This window comes from Anomalospiza imberbis, chromosome 4 (genome assembly GCF_031753505.1).
Source record: "Anomalospiza imberbis isolate Cuckoo-Finch-1a 21T00152 chromosome 4, ASM3175350v1, whole genome shotgun sequence".
Taxonomy (NCBI): domain Eukaryota; kingdom Metazoa; phylum Chordata; class Aves; order Passeriformes; family Viduidae; genus Anomalospiza; species Anomalospiza imberbis.
The window spans coordinates 14669738-14688310 of record NC_089684.1 but is presented as its reverse complement, the minus strand read 5'-3'; the positions used below and the strand labels follow the sequence as shown (position 1 = coordinate 14688310).

Sequence of the window (18573 nt, the reverse complement as noted above, 5' to 3'; positions counted from 1 at the left end):
TTGTACATATGGTGGAATAATTTAGTACCCACCTTTAAAAAAGTATTTTCTCTCTCTAGATGGAGTGATTTACATGTAATCATACCTGGCAGTCAGGAAAATAAATCAGTGTAAAAAACTCACTGCTTTAAAGTGTTACGTTTTACATCAAATTTTCAGTTTGGGTTTTTTTTCCCTGATGATGATAATAGGGAATACCTATTGTAAAGTGGTTCTAAAAAAAAAATATTTGCATCTTCATTCTATGTCTATCAGCATTTTTATTCCTTACAAGAAATCAGGCCTGCTCTAATAGGAACAATGAAAATGCCTACATTCGCTTCGTGTGAAACCAAGCTGCTTAGGAAGCACTATTAAGCTGTGAAAACAACCACCATTGCTTTACACATTAGAAAATACCTGAGTTGCAAAACACAAGTTACTACAGCTTAAAACAAAAGAGAAAACCACATCACCTTTGAACAGTTTGTCTTTATTATTAGATTTTTTTGTTGTAAACACTGAAAACTGCAGCAGAGAGCAAATGAAAGAAGCAGCTCCATTTATCCTTTTGCGTGAATTAGTGCATAGATTTAAATGTTTAGGAAAAAAAAAAATCAAGCAAACATTTTAGCATAAGCTGCTTTCTCTTTCTCCTTTTGGGCTTTTATCTTCTGCTTGATTTTGAGTGTTTCCGTCTGGATAGCTGCTCAAAAAGAAAATGACAGAGTAACAGTAATCTCTTTACATTAGGTCTCCTCACAGGTTAACACCAGGTCACTGCTGGAACTTACCTATGTTATTTCATAAAACTGCATTTAATCTTTGATTAGGTCAGATATTAGCAGCAAAAGCCTTGTCCCTTGCTTTGTCTCAACTGGTAAGGTAACCTCATAGAGGAGCATGCAGCAAGCATGCTAAGTTGGTGCCAACATACAACTTAAGAGATAAAAATCTCACCCAATTAGAGCAGGAAATTAAGCTAGTAAGAGCCCTGTGAGATACAGACATAGTTCAAGAGGAATGCTGCTGACCTACATAAGCAGGTTTTCCAGTGCAACAGAAGCATCACTGCTGTATAAAATCAGGTTTTCCACCTCAGTGGGTTCTGTGCTCAGAACATCAGTGTTTCAGAAGCTAGAATTTTAGGCATCACACTGGTATGAATTCCAACTGAATGCTACCCTGGAGACTTTGTTAAATTCTTAAAGGAATTTTAAAAGAAACAGCTTATTTTACCTTTGTCTTCAGGGGCTATTTCATGAGCCTTTTTAAGATCAGCCTTAAATAAAAGAAAAATATACATTAATGATCTGATAGAATTTTAAATTTCAAAAGAAAAAAAGAAGTGATCATTACCAGTGCTTGATCGAGATCTTTTATTCCCTGCCATCCTTGAGCCCGTCTGTAGAGAGCTTTAGTATTTGCTGGATCTATTTTAAGAGCCTGTAAATTTAATAAAATTGTCACATTAACATTTCTTATACTTCACAGCCTCCCATCTCCACAAATGGCACAATTCACACCAGCAGACAATCTTCACAGTTGGTTTGAGGGTAAGCTGTCAAAACATTAACTGTGTAAAAAGGACGCTATAATGAATAGCAAGTAATCAGCTTCAGTACCGCTGCAGCAAAAGTGGTCTTTTGTGAAGGATGAGCACACACGAGGCCCAAATGGAACAGCTGTTGTGTGTGTGTATATATAGATAACTGTCAAGGCTGAGGAGTTGCTGCAGTTCAAATTATCCTAACCTTGAGTCTCACAGGGCAACTCTCTATTGCAGCTCCTTCCTTCGCACCAAAACCTCCTCATATGGCATCATAAATAAAACCCAGAGATTTCCTGTAAAGATTTTTTCACTGTGGGCTAGAAAAATACATGCAAGCAATCTATCTCATCATGCTTCAGGAACTTTGCCAAGTTCCAGTCATTACGCCTTTTTTGAGCTGAATGTTTTCAATAATGTGTACATGCCAGCTCTAGTATGACAATATCAAAATAGGAAATACAGTGGCTGGGAAAAGAGATTGTTCCACTACTTGATTACTTTGATTATTTTTTCAGAATACGTCAGATAATTTAGTCAGCTCGCCATTACCTTGCCTCTGAAGATCTGCATTTTTATTGCAGTTAGTTCCATAGTGGTGTGTTTATTATTTTAAAGAATGTTGATTCTCACGGTTTAGAGGAAATGTCTTCACAGCAATGTGTTGCTTAATTAATTTAATTTATTAACTTTAAATCATTAATAGATAATACATCCGTATTTCTTTTAATCACTTCGGTATTGACTGTTAATACAAAGGAAGTATTACTGTGGGTGCTCCTATTGATCCACCTACTATAAAGCCTTCAGCCTCTTCTGTGCTAAGAATTTGTTGTCTGGGTTGTATACACAGAGGTAGCATTCTCTGGTTTTACCTTGACCATTGTGCTTACAGCTATTTCAATGCAAGGTTTGTTTGAACAGGTTCAGCTGTTCATAATTCATTATTTACACCAAACAATGCATGTATTCCAGGTTGTTAATTTAAATTGCTTTTGGCCTTGTGAAATCATAAAAGTGAAAGTGTATAGTTTCTCATTAACAATTACCTAGAACTTTATTAGCTAATTTTAGGAAACTGGTGTTCTGATTAAAGCACTGACACACTTATGAGACATAAGCTAAATAATTTAGGGAAGTCTATTATAGCTATGGAGTTGCCTTCATCTAACAGTTGTTTACTCTTAAAAAAAGGAAGTGTGATTTTCTTCCTACAATGGCAAGTGTTATTAGTTATAGTAATTTCTACCTGTAACACATTTGTTTCAGTTTTTACCATTTTCTAGGTGACAGATATCACATTACACAATATTTTACCTATTTTCTTCTTTCCTTATTCCCCATTTGTCCGTTCTAAATATAGGTTTATGAAGGTTTTCCACCATCAGCAAGATAGAAAGCAAACCAGCTTTCTAATGACCTCACACACAGATTAGCTGAGACTCCTGCTTTCAGCACAAAGCCCTAGGAGATGCAGCTCAAGATCCTCTGCTAAAGATAAGAGTATTCTTCCTCTGTTTCCTTCATATTATTGGAGTTTTACTGAATTATTTACAGTTTCCTCAAATTTACTATATTTTCACTATGCCCGTGTCATGGTTCCTTTTTTTTTTCTTTAATTCTACTGGGGTTTTTTTCCAGATTTATCATTACCTTGTTTCTTTCTTCCTATTCAGTCATTTTACTTCACCACTAAGCCTACCTGAAAGGTCAGTTATTTAGTTAGAAAATCCCTGTCATGAAAAAAAACGAGGCCATCAAATCTAGAGGCAAGTATAGCATTTTGTTCGTACCTTCCAGACAAAAGTATTCCTCTTTCACTGAACACAGTTTAACTCTTTGTAATGTAAGTAGTAGCTCTGCAAACCAAACTGACAATGATGTGCATTTTTCCTGGCAGTATGCAACAGCCCTCTTTTGTTTGTTTCTAATGATTCATTTCAATTTCAAAATCTTTTTAAAAAGCCACATATTGCAAAGTTAGTACTAACTTCACCATGAGCTTCTACTTGCGTACTTTCAAATCTTCAGCTTGTCAGAAGACTTCTTTAAAAAGCTTTGTAGTCTTGTGTCTATACAGGCCAATTCTTGACCAAAACACTGAACATTGCATTTACCTCTGAACAGCTCTCAATGGCTCCCTGCCAATCTGACAGTTTTAGTTTGCAAGCACCGATGTTTAGAACACAGGTCAAAGCAACAGTCTTTAACTTGGGTTTGTCTGCCTCCTCTGCCACTGCTTCAGAAGCTTCTACATACCTGCAGAAAAACAGATTCACACACAACATGGATTAGTGTTGCAACTTCCATTTTGTCCTGCCCTTAGCTATCTCTCCACAGATATGTGTGAACCAACCTATCCACACTACTTCTAAATCAACTTCAATTCAACTATTACAAATCTTTATTAAACTAAATACATAAAACTCACCTAATAAAAACCAATTAACTCACTAAGGAATGTTTTTCTGTAACTCTTGGTCCTCCACTGTACTAGCACATTCTTTTTCTTAGACAAAAGCACTATTCTACATCCAAATTAATCTCAGTTTATTCTCAAAAAACACATTACTCATCAGTGCCAAAAAATCAACACCACTACTGCACCTTCCACATTCACGAGAAGCTTCATCTCTTCTTGAGTTCCCTCAAAAATCTTTTAATTAGCTTAGGCCTTTGTGGCTAAAATCTGAAGCTAACTTTACTTTGTAAAGGAGTGTGGTTTATGAGTATTAGTAACACCACCTTCTTCCCGCGGTCCTCCTTCATGATTTTTCCTGAACTTCAGAACTGACTCTGGTTCAGGACAGAGCCACAGCAGTTACTACATCTGTTTTGAAAACACATTTCTTAATTTGCAATGCACTAATGCTGTCTGTTTTTTATTTCCAGTGGCAAAGGTCTGCTGTGGATACAACAGTTTTAACTCCTTAATGGCCTCTTTGATAGAACCTCTGTGAACTTTATTTAAAAAACAAAAATCATGCTTGCATACATTCACGTTTTAAGCATGCCATGAATTAATGTAGTCTTTGTAGATCAGTGCCTATGGAAGTACACTTTTTGCATGGCCTGTCTTTTTTGTTGTTTATGTACAACCTTTGAATCACAAAAATTAGCAATACTTAAAAAGTAAATTAGATGCTTTGTGCTTGTAAATTAGATGCAGTCCCAGTGCTTGCTCCACTTGCTAGGCATCATGCAAAAGATGAGAACAAGAAGAAAGAGCAAACAGTAAAAAGGTAAGGAGAGTTATAACAGAAATCTGTATTATGTTCAAATCAAATGGAGCACATGTATAACATTTCTAAATCGCATCAAAACATGAAAGACTGCAATCATTCAGGAAATAAGATTAGAGTTTCCAAGTCAAAGAAATCAGTGAAGTGTCAAGGGAGATAATAGGAAGTAATACATTTTTTTCCAAAAAAAAGGTGTCAATTCCAACATATAAAATGTATTTTTTAAAAAAGGCTAAGAAGCAATAAAACAAGAAAAAGAGCAGAAGATTATAATGGTTACTGTAGGTGAAAAGAAAAATCAGCATTTTCAAATGGTATGCCAGGTGAATTGTACCTAAGCCATGGGATACCCTGGTAAGAGCTACTCTTTTCCCATCAGTTCTGGTGAAGTGCCAGCTAAAGGTCACCATCCTACATAAAGTATTAGATTCTAAGATACAATAACAGGGCATGTCCATAAAAGTATGACCTGTAAGGAAAAGCTGGAAAGATCAGATTTGTTTAGTCTAGAAAAATTACTAGGATTTCCACCTACAAGGACAAATAACCACCAAAGCAGCTCAGACAGGAAGAGCCTTCACTGGGTGTGCTAAAAAGTGAGCAAGACACCTCATTGGAAGGGATGGTGGTTACCTGGTATTTACCTAAGAATGGGGAGAGAAAATGGACAGATACAAAGATCCTTAAAGATCCATTCCAGCCTATGTATGATTTCCAAGAGTTTTGCATAGAAATCCTTTCTACTTTGGGGTTTACGTTTCTATGATGGGCTTTTTGAGGGCAGGTCGAGACACTGCATCTTGGGTTAATATCTGCAGTTAAAGGATTCATTTTATCATTCAGAAAGATGACATTTATTTTAAACCCAGTCTGCTAAAACCTCAGCTGAAGCATTAAATATGCCTGTCTTTTTTTTTCTTTCATTATTGTTACTGTTGCTTAACCAGGGATCATTAAGAAGGTTGGGATAAAGGTCAGTAAGTGTAACTTTATTTTTAGGAGATGTTCATATACTTAAAGCAAAAAGCAAGAAAATATTAAAGAAGCACTATGGAAACAAAAGCAGAAATACTACGGTTTTGAAGGCAAGTCTGAATTATACACGAAGTCAGGATGACGGTACAGACCCTCAGAGAAAAAACGGTAATGAATGAGTAAGGGCCACATTTGTCTTTTGAACTTACCAATTTCCTAAACCTACTACTTTTTATAAATCATAGAGAAAGTTTTTCCCTTCCTTGCTGTCCATTAACTACCCTAGATATTACTGTGCTTTTCTTCCCAGGCATCAGCACAGCAAGAGTATTATAAAAAGAGTATTTAGTCAGTTCTAAGCAATACTTCCTGCCTTACCTAGCAATACCTCTTACCTAGCAATGAGCAGCAAAGACCTACTTGATTGCGTAGCTAAAAATCAACCAGATGTTTTCAAGATTCAGAAGGCTCTTTGTTTAAAAAAGAAAAGAGCGCTGCACCAGGCACCTTTTAAATGCACAAATCATTGCTTAATATTGGTATTAATTTGGGTTACAGGAACTACCTGATTGAGTGATGAGAGCCTTACCGTAAACTTTTACTATACTTTTTAGCTGCCATTGCCCAATTTTGCGATTTGAAGAAAGTATTTCCTATATTCTTTGTGTCTTCTGCTATGGCCACAATCTTGTCAACCTAATAAAATAGATGGGAAATATAAAGTATGAATGTATTTACAAAAGTAGTCGTGAATTAACTAATGTTTAACAGTACGATCCCAGCCCATCCTCTTTCAAGGTTTATAAAATCTCAGAATAGAAATACTCCAATTTTAGACAAAATACTACCTTCAAACCACGTCTGTAATATTCACTACTTTATGTAACACAAAGATCTGAAAGATGAAATTCCTAGTGGCTTTTCTACAGTGTAAATAGTGAGAAAATACTAGAGAAGACATAGTAGTCCAACTCTTTTCCCTAAATGTTGCTACCCACACAGAGCTATATATAAAGGTGTTGACCATTATTCAAAGAAAAGAAGATACGTTAACAAGCCAAGTATTCAACCCAGACTGTCTTATTCCTGATGAAATGTTGTTTTCTGCTCCTCAAAACAGTATCACTCACATGAACTCTGCACACACTCTAAGTGGAAGTCAAGTCAACACAATTCTCCTCTCTGAACACTTAAAGTATCAATGGAAGGAGAAAAGAACAACAGCCTGTCTTTATCAAGTCCATCATTTCTAGTTCCAGAATTGTATAGACTTGGAGTTACTTCTCCAGTGGCAATAAATAGTTTATAATTACTGCTGTCTACTCTACCCTACTAGAATCAGTAGCCTTGGCAAAAACTGATCAGTGTGAGACCAATGTCACCATGGTTTCTGTAGTTGGTTTATATGAACGAGTTTTAAGTTTAAGGGCACAGGCACCTGCCAGCTTTGATTCTCTACCACATCAAATGTTATCCAAACACATGTTCATAAGTTGAAGCACTTCTCAACAGCCAAGGAGTTTGTTTTCTAGCTCAAATGGATTTTTACTATTCTAATCCTCTATTTGGAATCTACTTGTGCAGCCCCCTTTTCTTTCCCATCTCACAAATCACTGTTTGACTTACATAGTTTGTCTAGTTCACTTTCATGAGAAACAAAAAAACTGCAGAAGAGCTGCTTTCACCAGTCTGCTCCCTAACTCCACGTCTTCTGCAGGTTTAAACAATCTAAAAGGTAAACAACTACTGGGAATTAAGAACAACTAGCTCTGATGTAGTAAAAACCTTTTTAAAAGGCCAATCCTTTATTTCTAAGTGGGGCAGAGTCTGTTAAAGGGTGAGTATTTTAAAAAGTGTGTAGATAACAACATTAAGTTAGTCATCTGCAGGATGGAGTTCTAGTAATTGCAATCTGACATTACAGCACAAACAAAAATAAAAAGAAATCAAGAATAGAAAATAAATATGACAATTTTAAGTGAGGTTTTAGTTACTGGGGGAAAAATGGGCTGAAATTAGCACTGAAAAAAAAAAGAGATAACAATCCCTTCCCACACAGCCTTCTCTTTCTTAAAATGGAATGTCACCATTTAATCAGGACCTCGATCCATTCTTAAGAAAAAAAGCATAACAAACATCATCACAGATACCACATAACTCAGATCACCTAGAAGTCTTGCAATCTGTAAAATACCGAAGAAGAAAAATACTTACATCTTTCAAGTCTATATCTGAATCTTCAGGAAAATCTGGATGAGTATCTCCAGATCCATCCTGGGGAGTAATTCCCCAGTCATCTCCTTCCTTTAGCTCTCCACATTCAGCGATGACACACAACTGGAAAAATGAAGTGTAAATAGCAATATTGCTTATTAAGACAATTTTTAAAAAAGCAGTAACTTCCAAGTGCTCTTTGAAATTTTTGGAATTTTATAAAAAGGCTTTTTCATCTGTTGTTTGGGTGCATTTATTTCAAAAACCCATCACATCATTAGCCTATCCTCATCAAAAGGCTTTTATCACACAAAGTGTTGTGTTCAGAGGATCAGCATTCCAAAAACACCATACCCACGCTTCACGAGGAGGCTGGAAGAGGAACTGGCAGCAAGCTGAAGTGCAGCAAAAAACAAGACATGGAAGTTCTACTATGTTAGAGAAGATGGTTCTTTCTTCAACTGCCAAGTATTTTAAAGTTAGAGGTATTAATTCATCAAACACCCACAAACTGCTATGACCTACACACCAATTGCTTTTTCAGAAACATGACTTCTGACATAAAAATTATAAGAATTACATATCATTTAGGTGGGATTGTGAATTCCACCTTTTAATTTCATTGCCCATCCTACACTTCTAGCAAAGGCTTCCACCCTCACAGCTGTGTTGAGCAATAAATGGTTTGTGCAAGGGAAATGTACAGTGCAAGAACAAAAGCCTCTTAACAAGGACAGTAAAATGGAAATTACCAGTTAGTAAAAATAACTAACATTTAATAGTTCTAAATACTACACCAAGAATTTAGAAGAAATTATTATATACCATATAATGAAATAATAAACATCATCCCTCAGTGCTTTGCATTTTACTTACCTTAGCAGGATTTTCTCCTTTTACTTCAACATTTTCTAGTATTTTAACTACACCCATTCCTTTGATCACTTGGCCAAACACCACATGTTTTCCATCCAGGTGAGGAGTAGGCACCGTTGTAATAAAGAACTGAGAGCCATTAGTACCAGGTCCTGCATTTGCCATGCTGAGCAGACCTGGTTTATCATGCTGCATTGGGGGGGAAAAAATCACCATCAACATCTAAAATACATTATAAAACCATATGGAAGATTCCATAAGGCTGATCATAAACATAGCCAGGACAGCCATAACAACTTGGTAAACCAATTACATACAGGTGGCCAACTAATTTTAGTTACCGTGACTGAAGGGGGCAAATGCTCAGCTCTGGGTCTTTACCTGCCCCCTATCAATCTAGCAAGCACAGCCACATGTGACTTAATGCTGTAACACCTGTCTGCTGCTTCTACACTCCATCCCCTACGCAGCTGAGAGTTTAGGCAGATCACCTGAGAAAGGACTGAAGTTCCTCACTGAATTATTTAAGACCACTGGCCTTAAGAAATGCGGCTAAACATCACTGAAACCAACTTTAATATTGCACTGCTAAGATGGGTATGTAATGTGAATTTTATACGGGCTACTCACACAAAGTATGGTGTAGAACTGTTGAGTTTAGAGGACTGTGGTCTTTAAAATTCATGGGTTGGTAATTTTGTTTGGGCATTTTTTTATCTCCTTCACTTTCCTAGAGACAGTTTTTAGTCTGTTGGGATTTTTAACTATCTAATTATTTTGCCACTTAAGCCACTAGGCCTCACATTAAAAGAAAATTGTTGAACAGCCCAATGTAAGAAGATACTGTTTATCTTGTTTCTTGCAAGTACTTTTTCCTTTTTTGAACTAAGAGTTTTCTTGTCCCATCACGGAGATTATTCTGCACTTCAAAAATGTATTTTACTTATGTGTTGTGAATGTCTTGTTTAACTGGCACAACCCAGCCATGAAGATACTACCCTCCCCAAGTTGGTCTGGTTATTAAGTGCAAAGAACTCCATTTAATATAAGTGTAGATGTTATACATAGACACTGGTACACATCTAAAGCATTCATGTTGTGGTACTGTTAAGAAACTTGATACTGTGGGAAGGAGAGGAGGGGCAAAAAATGATGATAGCACAGAGGACATAGAAACAGATTTCAGAGCTCATTGAGAGGTTGATTAGTTTGAGATAACAGTCTGAGCCTGGTGTATTTAAGCATCTGGTTTTTCCCCACATTCTCTATCAGTTTAAAGAACCTGTTGTTTTGAAAATTGTTTCCCCACACAGTGTTTGGATTTCCATAGTGGTAGGGAGACCACCTTGCCTGAACTGTTCATCTGGTCATAAGGTAAGTCTGAATCTTTTCAGTCAGGATTTGGCTTAGGAACTCTGGGAAAAGGTTCTACAGCTAAGAGCCAGAATCACACCCAGCCAACAGAAAGCTACTGGAATCTTGGCTTTGTCTGTTCTAACCTTGAAACTTGCCCTAGGAGTCAGAGATGGCAAATGACAGAGGAGCCTGTGTTCCAGAGCAAGACAAGGCAGCTAGTAGGATTGCTACCTCCAAAACAAGTATCTGACATTTTGCATTGTAGTTGCTGGCAAACAAGTGAAACAGAAATGTTGCCTCATAGCAGATTTTTGCCAATACCATTTGAGGCTGGTCACTGCTTCACTGCCCAAGACCTATAAATCTTAGCTTTTCCGCCCCCTCTCTCTCCGGTTACAGCTAATGCTAGACAGCAATGGTTTGTAAACAAAACAAGTAACAGTAAGTTCTGGTGCTGCCTAATACCTGCAGGTTTACCTTGTGTCTGTAAAGATGTGGGGGGACAAGTTGGAAATGATAGAGAGCAGTCTAGTGCCTTCAGTCTCCCAACTTAGACACAACCCCATTTCGTCTGGGACCAAGTATCAATTTGAGTCACAAATTATAAGAGTCTCTATAAAGAAAACCGTTGTCACTCATGAATTTTCTTGCTGTGTTTTGAAAAACACTGTAGACAGTTGGAGTTTCTTTCCCATTATGGTTTCTGCTGTCATTTTGTAAGCTTACAAAGCAAGCAAAAAAAATCTGGACAAAATCAGATTGTCTGACAGATCCAAGCCTTGCAAAACTATGCCATAGTAACAATGCTTGGGGTTGTGTAAGTTGGGTGTTCCACAACAGCAGAACCATTAGCTGGAAAAGTGGCATCAAGAAAAGTCTAGTGGGATTGATCTGAGATGACAAGCTGACTACTGACAGAAGTTTTGCAGTTTACTGCAATTTGCAACAGTCCATGCAACCAGCACAAGAACAAACAGTTCCAGTGTCCCCAAATATCAACACCTCTTTGTTTTCTGAGACAGTGGGTGAGAACACTGCAGGGCTACTGATTAAGTGCAAGAGCCAGTGAATTTCTACAGAACAGAGACATTTAAACTCCCAGTAAAATCCTAACATGCTTGGCAAATAGATAACAAGAATCAAGCTCTCAGACTCTGTACAGGATCCAAATGGGTTCTTCAACAAACCTCTGGCACTTTTGACAACTTTCTCTTCTCTGAGAAGTCAGAGAAGTACAGAAATGGGAATCATTTGTATCATATTCATAATTACCTCCAGATCTCAAAGAACAACCAAAAATATAATGACACAAAGTCATCTTCAGGGATGTGATCCTGTGACAGTACCAATGAACAGACGCTGTTAGCAGCAGTGCTGTGGGCACCACCAGAGTGTCAGACTTCAGAGAACACAAGTGGAATTATCTTTATGATGAATACTGGAGTCACATTTTCCGTTATTGCTCCAAACTTAAGTCCTTTCAGTCCTGTGAGGAGCGGCTGAGGGAGCTGAAGTTTTTTAGCCTGGAGAAATGAAGGTTCAAGGGTGACCTTATCAATCCCTACAACTACCTGAAAGCAAGGCGGGGGGTCAGTCTGTTCTCCCAGGCAATCAGCAACAGGGTAAGAGGAAATGGCCTCAAGTTGCACAAGGGGAGGTTAAGGTTGGACATTGTGAGGAATTTCTTGACAGAAGGGGATGGGCTGCCCAGGGAAGTGGTGGAGTCATCATCCCTGGAGGTGTTCAAGACCTGACTGTATATGACACTTAGTGCCATACTCTAGTTGACAAGGTGGTGTTTGGTCAAGGCTTGGACTCGCTGATGCTAAAACTGTTTTCCAGCCTAACAGACTCTGTGATTTTGTGGGCCTGATCGAGGATTTTGTTATCTGATTAGTGGAGGATTGCTGTATTTTCTTCTTCTAAAATACTGCTTGGAGGCAAGTACAACTGCAGTCGGGGCTTCGCTTCAACCATGGGACAGCGATGTCTGTAAGTTTTTCAGTCAGTGTTGTTTAAAGTCCCTCATATGCTACCACATATAACATGATATGAAAATGGTTAGTGCCAATGCCGACAATTGTTATTACTGCAGCAGGAGTAACATCACTGAAATGTCACAACTGAACAGAACTAGTGTTTTAAGTAGAGTACCTGATAATGAAAGTTTTCGTCCTCAAATTTTTCACCATATATACTTTCTCCACCTGTGCCATTTTGGTTTGTGAAATCTCCACCTTGAACCATAAACTGCTTAATAACTGTAAAATAAAATAGTTATAAAATGTATCAGCAAGGCACAAAAGCACAAGGAAAAAAAACCAAACAATTCTAAGATGAAAAGCAATCCTTGTCACCAGCACCTAAATGGAACCAAAATCCATCTTTTATTTACCAAGTGTCACCTAAGTACTCTTTTTCAATTATGTGGATATCACTTGATATTTAAACCTTTACCTGAAATTCATTTCCACCTGTTTACAAGTCAGAGTAAACTGGTTTTGCAAAATCGCTAGTAAATTTTTAATTTACTATTGTCAGTGCACGGTAATAACACGTAGTCATTAGGAGGATCAAAAAGTAAAAAACTTTCCTTCAGTAAAGTTATTTTTTTACCAAGTACTTGAAATATTATTTAATATTATTTCAAATATTCATGGTAGACAACTTTTGTTACCAATAGGAAAACGGAGGATTTCACAGAACTTACTTCTGTGGAAAGGACATCCTTTATAATGGAGAGGTTTTCCAGTGGTAGGCCCTGTTCCTTTTTCTCCTGTACATAACGCACGGAAATTCTCAGCAGTTTTAGGTACAACGTCAGCAAATAATTCAAAGACAATACGTCCAACTGAAATGACAAAGAATAAAACATTTTTGAATCTTGTCCTTGGCATGGCGATGCATTGAGCATTTTATGTCAACATAAATTAATGTTTCAAGCTTTATAATTATTATTTTTATTTGGATTACTATTCAGTTTCCCTCTTGGGGTTGCCCCATGGTGATTGCTTGCAGAGTTACATTGGGGTTTTAGCAATGTTATTACCAACAGTGAATTCTCCTGTCAAGAAAAATGTAGGGGGAATAAAGACGGATTCTGCCAAAAACTAATGAAAATGCCAAATGCATTTTGTGCCAAAAAAAGGTGTGTGGGAAATCATACACACGTATATTAAAGCCAAATTATTAATTTTAATAAGCACACTTATTTCAATTTTAGTATATATGTAGTTTGTTCAATCAAAAGTAGATACAATACAAAAAGACTGTTTTGTGGAGACTTTTAATCCATATAAAAGCTTATGCTAAATACATCCTTTACTCCTCACTCTCTTAAACCTGAATGTTACCAAGACACAGTGATACTTAATATGCATATGAATAATGGCTATTTACAATTAGAAGCACCACAAGGAATTGTTGAACAACTGATGTACATGTTTCAACTGAAGGAAATTAAACCTGAGTAGTTAACAGATCCTGTAATAGCTGATAAATGGATTCTGTGCAGAATTCTCATTCCTTCACAAACTGGCTTCTCACAGAGCTATTTCTCACTCCTAGCAGCCTCCATCAGTTGATGCTCCTGTTTTCTCATCAGCCTCACAGTCAATTAATTAACATAACTTCACTCTACCGGTAGCTAATGTAAATATATTGATTCTAATTAATACAGGAATGAAAACAAATTAGATAACTGAAAGTCAATAAAAGGCAAATAATCTCACAGACTTTCTTCTTTTATTCTTCTGAGTAACAGAATGAATAAGTGAAAAGCAGTATCCTGACAAGGTTTAGGCATTCCCTATCTTTATCCATGTAAATTTTTTAAACCTACGCTTTCAAGTAGTAACCCAGTTAAGTTGCTGTTGTTTCCTTATTTCCATTTTGATCGTTTGCCCAGATTTTTGAATGACCTCTGGCAGCACTGGCGCTGCCAAGAGGACCAGGGCTGCGGTTTCCCCGAGCTTTCACTCGCAGCCCCCACTGCCGGCCCAGCAGCCAGGCAAGGCTCGCCGTGCTGCGGCGGCTGCCCGGCCACGGCGGGGCCCAGGCCTGGGCTCGGGGGCGGCTCCGAGCGAGGCCGCGCTCGGCTCGGCACGGCGCAGCACGTGGAGAGCGGCGCGGGAGCGGCCGCGCTCCTGGGCAGTGCCGGGAGCCGAGGCCGGGCAGCGCCGGCTGCCATGGGAACGCGCGGCACGGGGTCAGCGGCGGCGGCCGCGCCCCGAGCCCCGGCAGCGCCCCCGGCAGCCCCCGGCCGGGCTGTGCTGCCATGTTGCCTTTCTCGCCATGTCCCTCGGGCCTGTTCGCTCTGGCGGGGGAGGCCCGTTCGCGGCGGGGCCGCCCTCCTCCTCCCGCTGCTGGGGCTGTGCGCTCGCAGCCCGCGGGGCAGCACCCGGCCCGGCCCGGGGTCCCCCCACGTCCTGAACGCTGCGGCCCGGCCCGGCCCCAGCCGCTCCTGCAGCCCGGGCCGGGCCCCGCGCGCTCGCCCGGGTTCCGTCGCGCCCCCTCCCCACCTCGCTCGCCCCCGATGTCCACATCGAAGAAGGCGCGGGGGTTGCTGGCCTTGCTGGGCCGGGCGGCAGGGGACGGGTGCGACATGCCGCAGCTGCCCGCCGGCGCGCTGGCTCCGCCCGCTCGGCCGCCCGCGATCCCGGCCGCCCGCGGGTCGGGGCCGCTCGGCGCTCCTCCCACCGGCGGGGGCGGGCGGCCGGTCCCCGGGGCCAGGAGCCCGCCGGTGGCTGCAGGACTGCTCCGCCTCTAGTCCTGCCTCTGAGCGGCCTTAAGTGACTCGGAGATAATCCGCAGAGAAGGAGCATTGCTTTCTCGGGGTTATGCGCACACAAGGCCTGGAAATATGGGGAAGGAGAGAGATTTTAGGTTTTGCCTGGGTTTATATTTTATGAGAAAAATGGCAGGCTGTGTGAAAATGGTGATCCATAGTAAAATGGGCGAATCGTCAGAAGTGACTATTATCCCATAAAGATGTAGAAATGCAGAATAACTCCAGCCTTCCTAAGGTCTGAAAACAAAATATGTTTCATCCCAAAGGATGAATATCACAGAAATTGCTCCAAGGCAAACAATCTCTTTAGGACGTTTGTGTTGGCAAACGGATGTGAGTACTATCAATATACTTGGTTGAGGCTCCTCAAGGTGTAGGATTCCCAAGCAGGTGAATGGTTCAACAAGGCCACATCCTCTACTCAATGGCATCATGGAGGCAAGGTACATGTGGCAAAAATAGAAGGGGGCAGAAGAGTGCTGGGGTCTGACTCCTGCAAACTATAATCCTTCTGGGAATGCTGCTGATCAAAATGAGCCTCTTTACTTCTTGGACTCCTCTAATCCATCCCAGAAACCTCTCATTCTTTGATTCATTGTGTTCCCCAAAGGCTTTCTCCTGTAATTCATGTTTATATGTTTGGACTTGAGCTTCATCAAGCTAGTTTTCATCTCAGTATGTTCTCAATATCGGATGTGTCAGAGGGCAGTTGTAATTCCCAGACTGAAAGAAAATATAAAGTAGCCTTGATATTAATAACTGCAGTGTCTATACTGTATTGTAATCATTCCCACACATCTGCACAGATGTTGGGTAGGAGAGGTGATCTGCATGGAGTGCTGTAACTCATTGCATCTGGGAACCCTTAACAGAAGGAAAAGCCATCTGCTACCATCTGGGAACACTTTGTGAGAAATCAGTGGAACCACACTCAGGCATTTCTCTCTCTGAGCCAGGTCATGCAGCTGTGTCAGGGATTTCACATGCTCCACCAATGTCAGAGGCCACCAAAGCTTTGAGTCATCTGTAATTCATGAGGCATTTGGCCACGGTCACTGACTGAGATATTTTTATCATTACACTTAGCATAGATGAGGTGGGGTGGTGTAGGAGTATTGGTCTCACACCAGCAATGTGCAGTTGCCACCTAGTTAGCCAACCATATCCTGGACTACGTTAAAAGCAGCATGGCCAGCAGGGTGAGGGAGATCATTCTGCCCTTCTACCCTACCTTTGTGAGACCCCACCCACAGTGCTGCATCCACCTCTGGGGTCCCCAGCACAGGAAGGATGACAACCTGTTAGAGTGAGTCCAGAGGAAGGACACCAAGATCATGTAAGGGATGAAGGGATGATTACAGGACCTCTTCTCTGGGGAAGGGGTGAGAGAGCTGGGATTGTTCAGCCTGGAGAAGAGAAGCCTCTGGCGGAGAACTTAATGGAGCACTTTAAGTGCTTCAGGGAGCCTATAAGAAAGATAGGGACAAACTTTTCTTTAGGGCCTGTTGTGATATGGCAGGGGCTAATGGTTTTAAACAGAGGAAGGGTCAATTTAGATTTGATAAAAGAAAGGTGTTACAATGAGGGTGGTGAAACACTGGAACAGGTTGCCCCAAGAGGTGGCAGATGCATCATCCCTGGAAACATTCAAGGCTAGGATGTGCAGGGGTCTGCACTACCTAGTCTAATTGAAGATGTACTTGCTCATTGCAGGGGGGTTGGACTAGAAGACCTTTAAAAGTCCCTCCCAACCTAAAATATTCTATGATCTCAGTGAGTCAGTTGCTAGCCAAGTGAGTAGAGTCTATAAGAGATTTCTGTAGCAGACAGCAGAGTAAAGTGTGTGTTGTTGGTGTGTGTCCCCCGCAAGAGCTGTTGGCAGCTTCCTCTCAGGAAGAAGCAGTGATTCATTCTTCCAGGAGTAGACATATTCAGTCCCTACAGGGTATTTTTGCTGGTGAAGTTGGAATAGTCTAGATTCTGGATGAGTAATTCTTTTTACACTAGTTGCTTGGAAGTCCCTATGTGCAAGGTACTGTAGAGGTACAAAGAAAGAGGCATCTCCGTGATAATTTGGAGATGTGAGCTGAACAAGAGAGAATTCAAGTGATTTTCTCAGTGTCAGTGGGAGATTCTGGAAAATATGTGAGCTGAATTAATATCTCCCAAGCACTGCAGTAGCACAATTAGTTTCACATTAATTTATAGTCATTGACAGATTGTAAAAAACAAGCATGATGTGACTTCTGTCAAGAATTTACTGAGTGATTTCATGTTCAGATTAATATATTAAATTATACACTGAATTTATATACAAACAACCTCTTACAAAGTCAGACTTCCATTATAAAGTCCTTTAAAATCTCTTTTCAAGCAGTAAAATCACCCCTGTGATCTTCTAATCCTTTGTGATCTTGTAATTTTAAAATATTTCCATCACCAAAATACCTCTTATCTTTTGACGCTTTCAATAGTTTATGTAGTAAATGCCTGTAAAACAGTACATTGAAAATACTCACTATAACTGAACTGTTAATTTTTTGATTCACATATTTATTTTTCCACTCATACAAGTTTGGCTACCCAGTCAAGTAGTTTGAGTATTATCAACAGATAAACGTGTTGTGAGCCCTAAACTCCTGAAGCAAATGGCTTCAAGTACAGGTCTCCCTTCTACCAAGTACATCATACTTGCTGGAGTATGACCCTCTAGCCTAATTAAACTCAAAGATCAGCCTGTTATAAAATCTTTGGTTTTACCTCTTCCTCCTTAGCTGACTAAATAAGCAAGTAATAATTGATAAATGCATAGAAATACATATGTAATTCTAAAATGGGTAGTCTGATGGAATACACAATAAGCTGATTTATTTCAAAATTATTCTAGCCTGTCAATTTGCATTCACAAAGGAATAAACTGCAAAATAAAGATTATTTATAGTTGCTGCAGATTGTGTTAAGATGGGAAAATGTGTATACATACAGACTAGGATTTTTTTTGGTTTTGTTTTTCTTGCTTTTTTTCACCTTTAAATCTGTATTTGACACTGTAAGGAAAATAGACACTTGAATATGCTAATTCCACTGGAAAGTGAGTGCTTTGGCTCAGTGCAGGACTGCCTTATCTAAGGATATTAAAAGCCATTTTGCTTTGTACAGAAGTAATCATATGTGAGGTTTTCATTGGACTGAACCACAGCTTCAGAATATGATGCAGTACTGATGGGATCCATCTGACAAGCAATTGAAATGTATACCTCATCAGCTTTTCAGAACAGCTATCAAGAAGCTCCCAACATGCAAACATTCTTGGAAAGGATGCTTTCACTGCTGGCTGTAAAATAGAGCAGCCACTCAGCCTTCCCAAGTGCTCTGAGACACACAGGGTGCATCGTGTGCTATTCCCATGTGACCTGGCACATCAAGCATGTCACCTGCATGAGAAACACACGAGACAGGAAAAATTAATCTGGTTTTTCACCATCAGGTTTATTGTTACCCACCTGCACCAAGTCTTTTTCTGCATAAAATTGAATAAAGAAGGCCCAGATTAAACTCATACTGAGCAGTTACTAACTAGTGCAGATTCCTCT

General features: G+C 39.8%; 1 protein-coding gene across 1 annotated transcript; it reads right to left on the bottom strand.

Annotated features, from left to right (window-relative positions):
* Positions 1-451: 451 nt before the first annotated feature.
* On the bottom strand, positions 452-14877 carry PPID (peptidylprolyl isomerase D). The gene is made up of 10 exons (XM_068187200.1): positions 14712-14877; positions 12902-13042; positions 12346-12452; positions 8836-9024; positions 7960-8082; positions 6335-6441; positions 3646-3787; positions 1339-1425; positions 1219-1261; positions 452-685 (listed from the first exon to the last, which is right to left on the bottom strand). The coding sequence occupies exons 1-10, from the start codon at positions 14794-14796 to the stop codon at positions 597-599; spliced, it is 1113 nt and encodes a 370-aa protein (XP_068043301.1). The 5' UTR covers positions 14797-14877; the 3' UTR covers positions 452-596.
* Between the last annotated feature and the right edge of the window lie 3696 nt (positions 14878-18573).